Source organism: Hyalella azteca, unplaced genomic scaffold (assembly GCF_000764305.2).
Source record: "Hyalella azteca isolate HAZT.00-mixed unplaced genomic scaffold, Hazt_2.0.2 contig13709, whole genome shotgun sequence".
Classification (NCBI taxonomy): Eukaryota; Metazoa; Arthropoda; class Malacostraca; order Amphipoda; family Hyalellidae; genus Hyalella; species Hyalella azteca.
Window position 1 is genome coordinate 112,383 of NW_025943621.1, and position 16,813 is coordinate 129,195.

At 36.5% G+C, this 16,813-nt stretch overlaps 1 protein-coding gene across 1 annotated transcript; it reads right to left on the reverse strand.

Moving 5' to 3' along the window:
* Positions 1 to 7,377: 7,377 nt before the first annotated feature.
* Positions 7,378 to 14,362, reverse strand: LOC108664739 (carotenoid isomerooxygenase). The gene is made up of 11 exons (XM_018151415.2): positions 14,211 to 14,362; positions 13,940 to 14,051; positions 13,164 to 13,313; positions 12,091 to 12,235; positions 11,223 to 11,361; positions 10,835 to 11,031; positions 10,144 to 10,326; positions 9,723 to 9,815; positions 9,341 to 9,466; positions 8,641 to 8,739; positions 7,378 to 7,733 (listed from the first exon to the last, which is right to left on the reverse strand). Exons 1-11 carry the CDS (start codon positions 14,284 to 14,286, stop codon positions 7,563 to 7,565), a joined length of 1,491 nt encoding a protein of 496 aa, XP_018006904.1. The 5' UTR covers positions 14,287 to 14,362; the 3' UTR covers positions 7,378 to 7,562.
* Positions 14,363 to 16,813: the final 2,451 nt, after the last annotated feature.

A 16,813-nucleotide genomic window follows, 5' to 3' on the forward strand; every position in this document is an offset into this window, starting at 1 on the left:
CTAACAGCCAAAAAAATTTAGGAGGGTAAAAGACACCACAGACTACCACACGTTCAACCTCCTCAAACATATCCCACACACTGGCGAGTTAACCATGGATACGAAAAGTTGGCTCTTTGGGACCAATTTTTCCTGAATGTAGGACTAATCTCAGTCTCAAGATCGGGCCTACTTCAGGCAAACTCCGACCATGCCTGGCAAGTCCTTTTAGCAATGGAACGATTCTATCTAGGAGCTTTATTTAAACAGGGGTGGTTCTTTACTATGCGATTAACTGAAAAGGTGGAAGAGAATTTACCGTGTCAAAATTATCAACTATATTACTTAAGAGTTATCTTTTTGATAATTACTTATTATTTAGCTCATGCATGAGAGATCAAGTCTGCTTTTAAAAATCAGATTTAGAATTATATTAACATAAAATAGAATTATCGAGCATTACATTGCCTAGCATAGAATTGTTCAGAGACCTCACCGCTGCTTAATTAGCAGCAAAACGTTCCACTGAAAACCAAAAATATAGAACTAATTCTGTGGGCCTGTGCACTTCAATAATAATTTCTCAAATGCTTTGAAAAGTTGTAAAAAGCCCAAGACTCTCCGAGGCCGGTTGACCTGAAAACGCGTAAACGCGTTTCATATATACGCGTTATATATATAATATAATATATATATTATCCCTATAATTTATATATTGTAGCTGCAATTTTCCATTTCTCTGGAATTTGCAGATGTAGAATTAGTCTACTAGACTTAGTTTATTTCTGATGCGTCAGAGCATTCAGGGTTTGACCCTAGATGCCTGTATAGTACCTGAGGAACCAAGCGATTCAGTCAGTTAGATTTTATTACTTGAATTATTGATTATACCGTTTCATGCCTATATATTGATTTATCTTGGTTCATGCATTGTCATTTCTTGAATATATCATGAATAATTCTTTGTATATTTGTCATGTATTTTCTTGTCATTTTCTTTCTAGAAACCGTACATCATGGAATAATCGTTTTTTACCCTGCCATGATGGCGTGTCTTTGAATAGTTCAGCAAACGTTCCCAAACGACTAGGCAACAAGAAAGTCCTACACATATATATTATTATATATAATATATTATATATATTTATGTATATTATCTTTATAAATTATAATTAAATATAATATATCTGAAAAAATATTGTTCGCTATGTTGAAAAAATCGTCAATAAAACAAATTCTCTTGTCTTAAATGAAACCTGCCTAAAAGAACAAATTCTACCAGCCTATACTAACATTCTGGAATATATACATTCCTGGATTTATATGCATTTTTCCTGCTTCGCTTTTTAATTCCTAGAGATAATTAATAAATTTTAACAGACAATTCTTGCCGAGAGCCTTCAGCTGGAAAATTTCGCAATTTTTGTTGGTCGCCTTGCATTGTGCTGAATAATAAGCAATTCATAGTAGGGAGCAATTTATTTATAAATTAATTATTTTTCCTCATTCGACTGACACAGGCTGACATCGCTTATAAGTTACTTATAATTTTCAACATGGTAAAACAATTAGTAAACGCGTCAAAAAGTACAACTTGAGAACACAATTAACGGTCTTCGCAAGCAGTGGCTATAGCCACTGCTTGCGAAGACCGTTATATATGTACGGGAAATCGCTGTAACACATCATTTTTCCTGCAACGTGCCTGTGGAGCTGACAGAGCGCAGGGAAAAACCATTCAGCGTATTTTTTTCCGTGTAAATTTTGATTCATGTAACTTTACATTTCTGCGTGAAAATAACACAGACGAACTTCCTGTTTTTCCCATATGAGCCGTAGACCACGGTGAGCATACTCCATATCATGATGAGTAGCGAGTTTTGATAAAGTGATTCTTCAATAAAAAAACAGTGCAGTTGTTTAGCACTGAAATTACGCAGCGACTTAGAAGAGAGACTGAGCAGGATTAGATAGAATAGAATAGAATAAAAGTGTCGGCACTGAAGAATAAAATACTTAAAAAAACTTAAAAAAACACTTTTTTCTTGTGGACTAGAAAATAGAAAATAAATTATGACTCACCCCAAAAAAACGTGTGTCGGGCAGATTTTTGATTAAAGCGAAAAGCACACAACACACGAATTTTGGAAATTTGATGGTGAACGTACAGCCCGACCCACGTTTTTTGTGGCGGGCCATAATTTATTTTCTACTTTTTAGTCCACAAGAAAAACGTGTTTTTTTAAAAAGTTTTTTTTTTTACAACACTTCTCTCTAACTTCACTTTTTGTTTGTTTGTCTGTCTGTCTGTCTGTCTGCTACAAATCTTATAATCGATATTTAACACTTCTACCTGTTCAATCGATCTGAAATTTGGCATACTTGCGTATAGTTGGAGACAATGCATGAATCAATTGACAGAATAGATAATTTTATAAATTAAAAATTTTTTTTTCATTATTACAAAAATTAAAAAATAATTTCGTCTGCTACAAATCTTATAATCCATTTATGACACAATTTGACCTGTCCAATTGATCTGAAATTTTGCATAATTACATAAAGTCAGAAACAATGCATGAATCAGTTGACAGAATAAATAATTTTGAAAATTTAAAAAATTTTGATATGTTAAAAAATTTTGAAAAATAATTTTTTTTTTTCAATATATGAAAATAAAATTAGAAACTCATTGTACATGTGTAACATCCAAGACACTGGATTGTTCAGAAGTGTTGTCTTTAAAAAGTAATTTTTAAACGCATATATTAAACTATAATATATAATATATAGTATATTAATATAATATATATTATAAACTATAATATATTAAATTTAATTATTAAACATTATTTATTACGCATATATTAAAAAGTAATTTTTAAACGGTTTGCCATTTACAGGTTTGACATTTTTATGCTAGGTTATAGACACAAAATTCACTAAAAATATCTGTGCAACGATAAAATAGCAATTAGCAGCAACAATGAATAATAAAAATATAACTCAGTACTCACAGCAGTGAGTGACAGAGAGCGCATTTTCTCGTCGACGAAAACTTGAGGTCACGGACAGACGAACGGACGGACAGACAGACAGACGGACATGGCGAGCACAATAGTGCATTTTTTCATAAATTTAGGAGAGTGAAAGGAAAACAGAACAGTAATAAAAGATAAAGATGGAATGAATTTTATTACAACACTTCTCTTTAACTTCACTTCTTGTTTGTTTGTCTGTCTGTCTGCTACAAATTTTATAATCGATTTTTAACACACTTCTACCTCTCCAATCGATCTAAAATTTTGCACACTTGCGTAAAGTTGGAGACAATGCATGATTCAATTGACAGAATTTATAATTTTAAAAAACTAAAAAAAATGTAATTTAATAAATTTAAAAAATAATTTTATCCCCTACAAATTTTATAATTGATGTTCAACACATTTCTACTCGTCCAATCGATCTGAATGTTTGCACACTTGCGTAAAGTCGGAGGCCATGCTTGAATCAAATGACATAATAAAAAAATAATTTAAAAAATTTAAATATTATTTTTTCAAATATTTAAAAAAGATAAAAATAAGAAGTTCATTGTTCATCGGAGACACCGGCCTCTTTAGAAGTGGCTGCTTAGAAAGTAATTTTCTAAACGCATGTTTTTAAATAGTCAAAAGAAGGAAATCTGCTCATTATACTGGGCTCCGTATTCTGAAGATAATTCCCAGAAGTTGAGACGTTCAGACGCCACGAGCCAATATATGGTCTAGCGTGCCGATGGCTGGATTGCATTGAGTGGGTAAACATGATACGTCGCTAGCGCTAACCTCAACGCACCGGGCACACCCTGTTGTACAAGATCCTTCTTCTATTTACTAGCTTCTTCACTATCTTCTGATACTAAGGCCATTTATCTATCCATTTTGCAATTATATTGATTGTTACGGATTCCATGAGACTGAAAATAATAAATTGTATGAAAAATTAGGGATTCATTGTCCGTGTGTTAAATCGGAGACACCGACTTCTCTAGAAGTGTTGTCTTTAAAAAGTACTTTTTAAACGTATATTATTAAGTATTTTATTTTCTCCTTTTTACTCCGTTGCTACACATGAAAAACGTTGTTGCGAGCCAATTTACTTGACTTGACGTACGTATCGATGATACGCAGCGTCAGCGCCTGCTCGTCTATAACGTCAGCACCCGCACGTCATACTATATATATATATACTATATATATATATATATACTTTACTCAATTAAGCTAATTTAGGTCTCTAATTGCTAGTTTTTATGATTGTATCTGAAATTGTTAGGCGAAAATAGCCTGCATGCCGAATTTCACATCTCTAGAACAATCAGAAGTGGGCTAATTTTCGTTGTCAATGTTAACAACAAACAAACAAACAAACAAACAAACAAACAAACAAACGCGAAGCTAAGCTAAGAAAAACGTGTTAATAAAAACGTGTTAAATAAGCACATGGCCTCTTGCCGATTCTTGAATTTTTCGTGACTTGATTCGCAAGGGATCCGGCTTTGGAACCCGACCTTTCTATAACTTAATTACGATTGATTCAGATAGCTGCTGGACTTATTGCCTGGTCCTTAATTTGCAAGTCATTTTAAGACTGAACATATGCTCCTGCATAGCTTCGTCTGGACTTATTGCCTGGTCCGTAATTTGCTAGGCATTTTAAGACTGAACATATGCTCCTGCATAGCTTCGTCTAGACTGTTCTTGAAGGCGTTCATACTCGGAGCGTCAACGATGCTATCAAGGAAGCTGTTCCACATGTCGGTGACTCGAAGCGAGAAGAAACTTTTGTCGCATGGATGTGTTACAACGCAGTTTTTTTTATTTTATAGCGTTGCCCCTGGTGTTGGTTCTTGTTTCAAATTCTAGTAATCCTTTTGGGACCTTGTATAAGTCATGAGTATACTTGAATGCTTCAATGAGTTCCCCACGCAGACGTCGATTACTGAGGCTTGGAAGCTTCATAATCTTTAATCTTTCCTCATAGGACTTGCCTTTCAGGCCCGGAATTATTCTTGTTGCACGTCTTTGAACACTCTCTGTTAAATTTTTGTGTTTTTCAAGTTTCGGTGACCACACGACGTTTCCAAACTCTAGGTTCGGGCGCACGACAGCAACAAACAACTGCTTCATCGCTTCTGCATCTAGGAACCCGAAAGAGCGCCTGATCAGTCCATGAGTCGTTTAATGGCTTTATTAACTTGACCTTCAATATGCGTAGAAAATTTCAACTCATTGTCGATATTAACTCCTAAATCGTTTTCCATTGTCGACTTCGACATCACCACTCTGTCGTTGCAACCGTGCATGTCTTCTCATACTGTAATCTTGCTGTTCATTATTCTTGCCAAGGTGGATTACTTTACATTTGTCAGCGTTAAATGGCAGCTGCCACTTATCAGCCCAGTCAACCAGCCTGTCAAGATCACCTTGTAACTGTACTTTTTGCGACGTATTCTTCACTGTATTATAAATTTAGTCTTCAGCATACATCGAGCACACGCTTGACACGTACAGCTTCTGGCAGCTCGTTTATGAACGCAACGAATAAGGACGCAATTTCTCAGCACTCGGTAAGGTAAGCGACGTCGTAAAAATTTGACTAGTAATCTTATATGCAACAGAGTCCAGGTGATACCCTCTTGTACGCTAATTTTCAATTAACGTTTTATATTCAAACCAGAATAGTTAAAAGAGGTAATGATACACTGCTCCAAATTAACCCCACGTATTTCTAGTGCTTGACATTCGCTGGTACCTATTGCGATAGCTAACACGTTTTGATACAGTGAATTATGCGATGACCTCTAAACGAATATATACGAGGAACTGGGTACTTGAAAAGGCAATAGGACCTTCTAGGCCACGCGCGATGCGAGGCAGCCTTGTATGTTGTTCACATAATGAGTTCTATGTGCTTGCCATTGAGGGTAGATAGAGGTTTAAAATAAGGTAACCCTGGAGTCACATGACTTTAGTCAGGCTATGAGAAAAAAGTCAGCTTGAGCGAAACTTCTATGCTTGAGTGATTATAGTGAGTGAATCAAGTTTACTAGAACAAGAAAGCTCCTTTCAATACGATTTTTTTCGGAAAGTGAATTTCCCTAATATAATCGAGGTGCTTTCCGCTAGAATAAATTGTTACAAAATATTCAAACCTTGTAGTAACATTTGGATTTTCGAACAGCTCATCGACTTAGGTGGAATTTACCTTGTAATTATGGAATAGTAGCAGGCTGCGAGTAACATATTACTTGTCATTAAGGAAGTGGCCTCGTAGTGGCCTGTCAGTAAAAAATAATCTTATTTAGGTGAACATTAAACAAGGCTCAGACGCAAGGACAAGTAGACTCGATGCAGCTGGGAGTTTTAAACTTCCGCTAGAAGCGGGATCCGTAAATATTGGTAAAGCATGACATGGGATGGCAACATCACCTGCAAAATCTTGAACTCTGCATTTGAAAACGAATCTTTGAGCCTGGAGGCCCTCATTCAGTAGTGACCAACTATATACTAGACTTCGGTTAGTCCCGTTCTCCAGGGCGGCTAGATTGTGATCGTGCACACAAAGGCATTCACCGAGATTATTATGAAATTTAAGCCCCTAAAATGATCCACTTAAAATTCCTCTTAGAGCCTTGCATTGCGTCTGCATTTATTGTAGCGTTAAAAATTTCATAGAATATCTTGGAATGAATGGTGGTGCCAGCAAAAATCTAGTCGGAAAGAAATAATTTTCATATTAAATAAACATGAACTACTTCTTGAGTGGGTTGAGCTATTCTTTGCGAGTAGTGGTTATAATTTTAGGATAGTCACTAGGAAAGAAATTATAAAAATTAAGTATTTATTATATAAAATAACCTTAATATGGTACAGAGAATTGTTGTTACAAAAATATGATCGCCGAAGGAAGTTGCAAATTTAATTTACCTAAAGAAACGTTTCCGTAAACCAATCAATGATGTAATACCAAATGCTCGGCATGTGTAAAATATTAAAGCAATGTTATGGAATCTAATTGAACCTGAAATAAATCACGCATAATAAAGTTTGCATGCAGAGGAATATTAAACAGTCTAAGTGCACGCGAGCCAATTAGTAATACTCGGGTTATCAGCCATTAGCATCTCGCCACATGCACTGATAAGTGAAGCTATGAACAACTATAAGATCGAAATAATTAAATTTGATCTACAATAAATAAAGTTATTTTAATTTATTTTAGACAAATTTTGCTACTCGATCAGTTAATAATTCGAAGCTTTTCGCCGTAATTCGAAGCTTGATTTAATAATTGATTTAATAATTCGAAGCTTGATCGCCGTAAATTTTGTTTAAAAATTAATTGAACTATAGCATCCGATTTATAATTAATATAACCGTAGAATGCTATAATTTTATTTAGAAGTGGAAAACGTCATTTCGTGATCCTATGCGCTCTATTAACAATGAATTTTAGCAATAACTATATTACCTATTAACATAATCGGCCACTAATGAGAAATGTTTAGCCTAAAAGAATGGGTTAATCATATTATAGCTTTATGACTCGGGAATAAATGTGCCGTGGGAAGTCCAGGTGACCGAGCCGGCGGCAGTGAACTCGACCCTCGCCAGGAGCTTCATGTCGGCGGCGCTGAGGAACAAGAGCGTCCCGAGGCGAGCGTCGCGCGACGACAGGCAGAAGCTCACGACAACACCGTCGTCTTCCGCCTGAACAAATGGTGTACAGAACTAACATATTGTGTACATATAACATAGCAGTGGTGTACGTATTACATAATAATTGTGTACATATAACATATCAATTGTGTACATATAACATAATAGTTGTGTACATATAACACAAGAATACATTGTCAGTTAGCTAACAACACGTGGACGATATGCACCCCTCAGGAATCCTTGACTGCTAACGTCACATTGATACGAGCACTTGGTACAACTAGTTATGCTATTACAATTAGCTTACAACAGAGAGACTGGCAATTAAAAAGAAAAATATGAACACTTTTTTTATATTTCAATTACGAGATTAAGATCAAGTAATTCGCGAGCAGATGAAGAATCTTTTCGCGAATTAAGTTTGCTCCTGTAAGCTTCGTGGTATGGTTTTGCTGTCTATAATGAGTTTCGTCTATTTGAAGCTTAAGTAATTACGTTGATAATTTTGTTCAATTGTTCTAATACAATTTAGTTACAAATTCTTTTACTCCCCTGTATTAACTGTGGAAATTTTTTTTATAAGTTTTCAATTATAATTTTTGGCTTGAAGTGTGTATAAACCGATCCAGAGTGTCATGGAGTATTACTGTAATAACTTGATCGGGTTCTTCACCAAGTCAGTTTATAAAGAGTTTTCGTCGGAGTATTAATGAAAACTTGTTCCCACAAGCATTTATTAAAATACATTTTATTTACAGCACAGTTGAATAATAGGTTGAAATTAACATACGGGACACGCATCTGAATAGGCAGGAGGCTAACTAACTCGTCGCACACACTACCACCTTTTAGGTAACCTTCGGTCTTGACACTACATTATGGAAAACCCGCTATTTTGTTAGAAATAGTCCTTACAATTACCGTATTTCTAATGAAAGTAAATGTGATGCCTCACCTTCTCATGTGGGTTGGGTATGTACATCAGTTCGGCTGGGTAGAGTCCAGGCTCGGTGAAGTGAACGACTTCTCCGGTTCTCACGTCAAGCTTCGTCAACTGGCGTAGTGCCCATGACAAGTAAAACAATCGTCATGCTGAATTCATGCCATATCGCACTTATGCATTCATGCAAAATCATCTAGATGTAGGCATAAAACTGAGTTTGATGATCGTCATGAAATAATACAAGAATTCAACAGCTTGCACGACAACACACCACCCATGCAATTATTTCTGATCAACTCGATTGTGGTGATAATCGCTTTAGTCTAGTAACTCTAGTTGAATCGTGCAACTGCTGTTCTTAATTTTTTTTTATATTTGTTCCAGCCGCAGCCGGACATATATATTTTCACGAACCCCCGTAGTCATTTTGAAATTTAGCGCACAATAAAATGCTATGAAAAATCGACTGCATTCTTTTAGGTTTAGTAGTTTCATCATTCAAGAGTTAAATATTTGTTCTAGAAATCTTATCTAAGTTTTAACACACCTGCAGACTAGATAGCATCGATAGCATCATCTCAATCTCAATCGGAACAATATCACTCATTTATTGATCCTTTATAGAAACCTTCTCTTTTTGTAAATGTAATTATTCGTGAAAATTCTGTGTTAGTAAATTAAGACTTATGAGTAAATTAAGACTATTACTCACTCTGCCGTGATCGTGCTCGGTGTGGGCCACGCCGTAGGCATAGGTGTACTCTCGGCCCTCGTAATTTGGGTTGACTTTAGGGTTGCCAAAGCCAAGCTCCGTCAACATCTTCGCCTCTAGATGAATCTGCAAAGTTTTTGGACTTCATTCTATTCTAAGCCTGTAGCATTGGCTTAAAATCCTAATCCACGCGGCTTTTATCCCAAGTCCAAAGTAAAAAACTGAATGAAAAGAAATGCGTCTTTATACGACGTTATAAGGATATATACTTCTATAAAAATAATAATGGGAACAAAAAATAATCCCAGGCAACTAAAAAACTAAGGTTGCATTTCCCAAGATAATAATGTACCTCATGGAAATGTATTTCAAAGTGTCAGACCTCGGATGAGTGGCTGGCTTGAGACAGGGGAACGATGATACGCTTAAGGTTGATGGAGAAGTGGACATGTAGTGCTTGCCGATCTTTGGGTTCCTGTGTAAAGTAATTTATATTTCTAGAAGGAAAAAGAATCGTTCATGTCATTATGAATGATTATGTAAGGACTCATTGCGTAGAAGGAAAAATTTTCTGCTCCAAATCTCTGGGAAAATTTTTTGAGCTCAAGGAAAAGTATCAAATTATTTCTCACGTTTATTACATAAACTGAAATTGTCATTGCAGCAGTTAATTATTCTTGTCAGCTTTTTATTCTCATCAATAGCAAAATTGTGCCATGAAAAAAGCCTATTTTTTCGTTGCATAAAAATTGAGTTTTGAGTCTATACCATTATTGTTAACTGAGGCAGATCGAGGATCTCACCCTGAGGTTACTGATGTAGCTGTCCATAATCAATTCTGGACTTTCGAAGCACTCTAGGTCAATGACGAGGTCGCCACCCTCAGTTTCGTAGGAGTTGACGAAGTGTACGATGAACATGGGTTCGAAAGTAAATTTCTGGGTAATTGGTTGCCAAGATCGCTGGTCGATCAGAGTTAATGATGTCTGAAAAATTCAATAAATTCACTATGCATTTAAGGACCGTGCTCTGAATTTCAGTTGCATGGATGCATTTCAAGTGTTCTTGAAAATAAAAAATAATGACAAATAAATAATAACAATTCCACTGACGATATAACATTGAATTATTTCATCTGGTGAGTTATGATTATAAACTGATAAACTGAGTGATCTACACGAGCAACTTTGGTGCTTGCTTTATTAAAAAATCGAATTAAAATTAAAAATTTGTTGACTACCGAACTTGTGATGCTCTACGACAAGGCAAAAAATGTTCGCGGAAATCACAAGATCCCTCCATTCGTGAAGGAATGTGGTAACAATTGTTTTTCCATGCATGATTGAATATTTATCCTGAGTGTTGAGCAACACTTTTTTGAGACCTAGACGACTACTCCATCAAGCAAAGAAAACCCATTGATCAGTTAATACAAAGACAATTTCTTCTTAAATATGTAAATTAATTATGCATTGATGAAATTAAAACTCTTACGTTTTCTTCGGGACACCATTTAAATGTGTCGACGAAACACGAGCATTTTAGAACAGCCTTGATCACTTCAACGAATCGGACGTAGAGCGGCTGCTCGAGGAAAACCAGATAATTTTGAGTGATTCCAAAGTCGTGCAGGAGACTTGCCGACAATTTCCAGCGAGGACTGGCTCTTGCTAAGACCGTGGGAAGCCCACCTGCAAATAATTCGTAATTAAATTATGTTATGTCATCAGTGGTATTATTTTATTTCTGTAAAATTCACCCTCACCCAGTGAATTTTGCAGCCATAAATATTCGACCAATAATTTTAGCCCTGCTGTAGTTGAAAAAACAAATATTCTGGAATTATTCAGAGCGCTTTTTTCGGAATTGTTCAGTGCGTTACCGTCGGCCGGGAATTCGACGACGTTATACTTGGGGCCGACGGCCGTGATGCTCTGACCGACAGACACGACGTTGCCGTTGCTGGCCCGCTTGAAGTGAGGGCAGCAGGTCACCAGGCCGGCTTTGTCGAGGTCAGTATTCTGTGATATGACATGTTCACAAATTTTGCAATTTTTTGTGAATAATGAATTGGTAGTGGCTCGAGTGTTATATCTTATATCAATCTGGCTTATGGCCAGAAATTTACAACTCTAAAGATTTAAATAATTTCAAACTTCATCTTAAACATGTTATTACAGCAGCTTATGTTGAGGTATAGCGGTATACCTCTGTTTTTTTTGAGAAATTTTAATAAATATTGAATCGTCAAATGAACAAGCAGTATTTGATCAATTACTGCAAGTGGTCTGTGGAATCTTCTCCAAGAAGAACTCACCGATTCATTGTTGTACGAAAGGAAAGGGTTAATACAATTGTATTTCAATGATTAAATAAAAAAATGTAACTAGAGAAACGCATTATAAAAAATCTCGTTATTTAGAATATAGACTTGAGCTTGATTATTAATTTTTTTAATATATTACATTTTTGTTTGCAAGACAATGATTAATTATATGAATGATTTTATTGAGACAAAGTTCCATGGGGATGAACGGAGAGCAGAAATTCAGGTGGGACTAAATTATTTTTAAAATACCTATTACGAAATATTCATGCGCATTGCAACTTTGCTAATTGGATGGTAATTCACACCCACGAACTCTCATCGGGATTTTGAATTTTGTACTATATGTTAAAATAATATAAAATTATTTTTTGAAAATGAGTTAAAGTAAATGATTAGAAAACTTAATTTCAAAAATAATGACCTTGCGTTTGACAGAAAGGTTTTGCACGTCCAATTCAAACCACACCGACATATCACCGATGGCGTAGACCTTGTCATTGTGAGCCAGAATGCTTACAGGGGCGTTATCGGACATGTGCTTTGAATAATTTGCCATCTTCGCCACCCTGAAAAAATTAAATATAGGAAAATTGGTTAGTACATTGTAATCCTTACCTTTCGCCCAGTTGGAAAATATTAAAAGATATTTAAATCAACCTCACATTAGTGACCTGAATTTTCATAAAAAATACCTTTCATGTATAAGAAAAAGAGTTTTGTTTGAGAGCCGTGCCTTTTATGAGATATCTTATGCTACAGATGCTGAATTACTGAAGGACGACCAAGCATTCGCAAGTGCATACTTATGGGATGAAAAGGCATTGTACGTTCATGACCTCGGGAGCAAAAAATATAAATTTTTCTCTTAATTATTCATTTCACAAACTTTGATTTAAATCTGGGATGATAAAAAAAATGATACAAATTCTTTTTACGTCCTTGCCTGACATCAGAGCTAAAAAGTAGACACCCTTGCGAAAAATTTTGATATGAAGACACTTTAATTTCAATTTTCTATGTGACGCTCTATTGCATAGAAACTTGAATTTACAGTCAAATGCTTACCCAACACGCTAATTTTTTTAAATTAGCAACTTAAATTTTAATTTAATACAAATGCTGTCATCAATTTAAGTGTTATTCGGGGCATCGATCGTATCAGAACTTGAGATAGTTCTAGTTTTTGATAGTTGTTAATTTATTGATGACCCTCTGAACGCAAGAAACGTCGTAGTAATACGACAACTTGGTTTTTACCAGGTGTCCAACCCAATCTAATATTTTCATTCATTCAAGGAGCTTCGATTCAGATTTTTAAGCAGACACGATACTTGTTTTCTAAAATGAATTAATAACTACCGATCCATAATCTTGCATACATCTGCTATGCTCGCTAGATAAAAGCACTGCAGTGATTTCATTTCGTTACACTCTTCTAAAAATTTCGATCTCTCAACCTTTCAACACATCCAGGAAACAAATTATTGCTCGTACTTCCCCAAGAAGCCGCTGTTTCCGTTCAAGTCGACGGCTTTGGTGCCGAACTCCGGCACGACGATGGTTCCTGCTTTTTGGTTGCGTGCCAGCGTTGACGTCTGCAGGTAGCGGGACATGTAACTACTACCCGAGCTGGATACGCTCACTCTGCAAGGAAAAACAATGTTGACGCTCATTCAGAATAATATAATAAGAGATAATTCAGATTTGGTGGATATAAAGCTCTGCCATATATGATATGCATTGAGGCCCTGTGGAAGTAGTGTCATAAATTAATTAAATAATTAATTTGAAGTATTCCTTGGCTTGAGGACTTCAATGAAATACATAACATGAATGCTTGATATCACTTGTTTCCGCTCAACTTTTTTGGTTTATTTCAAAATTTTCATATGAAATTATAAAAAGGAAATTTTATTACTTTTTTGACTCATGAACACCACGACAATAAAAAAGGCAGGCAGGGTTAGGACCGCTGCAATTAAATTTTTTTGAAAAGCATTCCGCTTTTTATTTTTTCGAAACTTAGGTTCGAAAAATTTTCATATAAGTTACGACCATCGTAAACAAAGTCATTTCAATGGTTGATGCGCCATCACGTTATTACGGAAGAAGCTTCAGGTTCCATACGCATCAAAAAGTTTGAAATGTGATTTCAAAAACATGCGAATAAAATTAGATAATAATTATGCAAAGGACAGTATCGCTTTGTTTCTGGTATTATTCTGAAATTGACATTTCAGAACGACATGTAATGAAATCCAGCATCTCACTTTTGCAGGACGGCCCCCAAATCGAAGGTGTGTTGATACTCGGCGTCTCCAAATTTGCCGATGCCCCCGCCATTGAAGAGGTAGTCCCCGTAAGCGTACTCGGGGATGCAGCCTGGAAAACATTCAGTGGGTGTTAACAATCCTGAAACACAATTTAAATTAAACATGATACAAGTTAACTGCCATTAAAAATAATTTTACATTCTGCTTGATCAAAAATTTGCCCCAAAAATATTTGGCGACCACTCATGTAGGGCATGAAAGGACACACCTGTAACCGTGGCTTCAACGGGTTCCAGAGTCTCGGCGTCGCAGTGACGACAGCGAAGACCAAAATCATGAACCATGTCGGCTAATTATGTGAGGTTAGGTTTCTGAAAAAGTTAGTTAAATTCACTTAAATTGTTAATCAAGATACGGAAGAAAAATGAGTGGAAATAACACGTAAGCAGAGAGAGGTAACACGGCAAAAAGGTGTTATTCTTCATATAAAGCAGATTCATAATTGCTATACGGCCACCTTTCCAATCTACTGGACAGACAAGGAATTGAATACTTTAATAAAACTGCAGTTTGATAAAACCGCAAGAAATTTTCGCTAAGAGGCGACTTTTCGGAGATTCTTCACAATCGGCCTCCAGCTGGTCCCCAGGCTTTACTTGACGTCACTAGTATGATTGACAACGTACCAACGGAAGATACTAAAGAAATATTTTACTAAAAATGTATATTCAAATGAATCTTGAACGCCTCTATCAATCCCTACAATTGATCTACTTTATATCCTCCGCCTTTGTACTTTAGAATCGCCTTTCCGGACCCCAGAAAACAAAATTAAACAAATTAGCGGTGCAGGTAACGATGCTTGCACCATCATCGACAGGCATATCCAATTCAGGCGCCTGCACAGACAGCATCGTCATGCGGTGCCCCGACGCTTGTACCAGCATCGTCATGCGGTGCCCCGACGCTTGCACCACCATCGTCATGCGGTGCCCCGACGCTTGCACCAGCATCGTCATGCGGTGCCCCAAGCCTGCTCCAGCATAGTCTTCCTGTGCTCCAAGCCTGCGCCAGCATAGTCTTGCTGTGCCCCAAGCCTGCACCAGCATCGTCATGCTGTGCCCCAAGCCTGCACCAGCATAGTCTTGCTGTGCCCCAAGCCCGCACCAGCATCATTATGCTGTGCTCCAAGCCTGCACCAGAATCGTGTAAACGGGCCTTTAGGCGCGGTGCCCCAACGCTACTTGACTGGCGATAGCTGAGGCTCTCATCGTCAAAGCTGTCTCCAGCTATCAACTTAAAAACCACTGGATTCGTCTGAACGTTGCAATTTTTTGGGTGATTAATTTTAAGTTTTGATTTTCAAACTGTATCCACAATAGGACAAACTGTATCTTCAATACGGTAAATGTTATTTCAAAATTTCAAGTGTTGTAATTAACTCCGCATTTACTTGATAATCAAAATTGCATATTCAAAACGTAGTACAATCATAACTAATTATCCCTTGGAAACCTTGTAATTGGATTTTCTAATATTACCTAAAGCCTAATTCGTAAAATCGAGAAAAAACAATGTGTATATTGTTGATTAGGCATACTCTATGGTCTTCAACGAAACGTGCCCTAAAGTTATTTCTATATACTCCCAGAATTCATATTATCTACGTATCCTTAGTTAACATGTCATAAATAACATAATGACGAGTTAACATTAATGATCGCAATTATTAGTTGAATATGGCTTCACTTATTTTTTAATAACACTTCAACATGTTTCGAACAGTTCGTGGTCGATCAAATAAATACCAAACAATTAAAATTTCAAGAATACAAATGATATAAAATATTGACGCTTTAAGCTGTTTCGCTTTTGTCGTAAAACCTTATGAAAAATATGAAGCAGACTTTGAATTTTTGAAGCATTAAGGCCAATACACTTAATTGTTCGACGCGAAACATGGCTTATTGAACACGGACGCACTACACCTTCGAACGCCGCAACCATCCTTCACACACTGGCACGTTTACTTGGTCAATTCTGTGCGAGACATAATAGTTTTTTGCTCGAGTGTGAGGAGACTTATTTCCGTCTCCAAATCGGGTAGGTGCCTGCAGCTGGATAATTCCGCCCTTGCTGCTGCTCTCTAGACTTCCAGCTGCATTGAAACATGTACGATCCCTGGCATGGAACAATTTGTAAGCATTCGGTTGCACAATCATTCCAAGTCGAATTAATCTGTCAAATTCGGCTGACGTTTGGATGGTTACAAAATGCTGCTGACAAGCAAGTCATATTTTTACTAGAGGTATATGGATGCGGAAATATGTATAAGGAAGCACGGCATAAAATCGCAGTTCAATGCCCTGCACACGCGTGGATTACCCAGTATTTTTCAAAGAGCATCCGGGTTCACTCAAACGTACGTATAGGTTAACGTGCAGACACAGAGCAGGAAAAAATCGTTTGCGGTATTTTTTGTCCTCGAACAATTTTTAGTTCCTGTAACTTTGTTCCCTGGACGTGCAATAAGAAATAGGTCTGCTTTATTTTTCATAATGCACTCGTTCATATAGGGTGCATAGCCATTTCAGGAGCCAATTGATAATTTTGAGCTGGGAAAATTTAATACGATTTATGAGATCGGAAATACAGGAGATAAATTACAGTGGTCAAGTTTCAACTAAAACTGTCCACATATCATCATGCAGGAATTTCTGATCGATAACGTAGAAATTTATTTCACCCAAAAACGTGCAGAAGTCGTGACCTTGTAGTTGAAGATAATGTCGTTAGCACGTGCCAAGCTGCTGTAGGACGCTGTAGGACTTTTTTAATTGAGTCAATCAGAGAATTAGGTAATGATACATT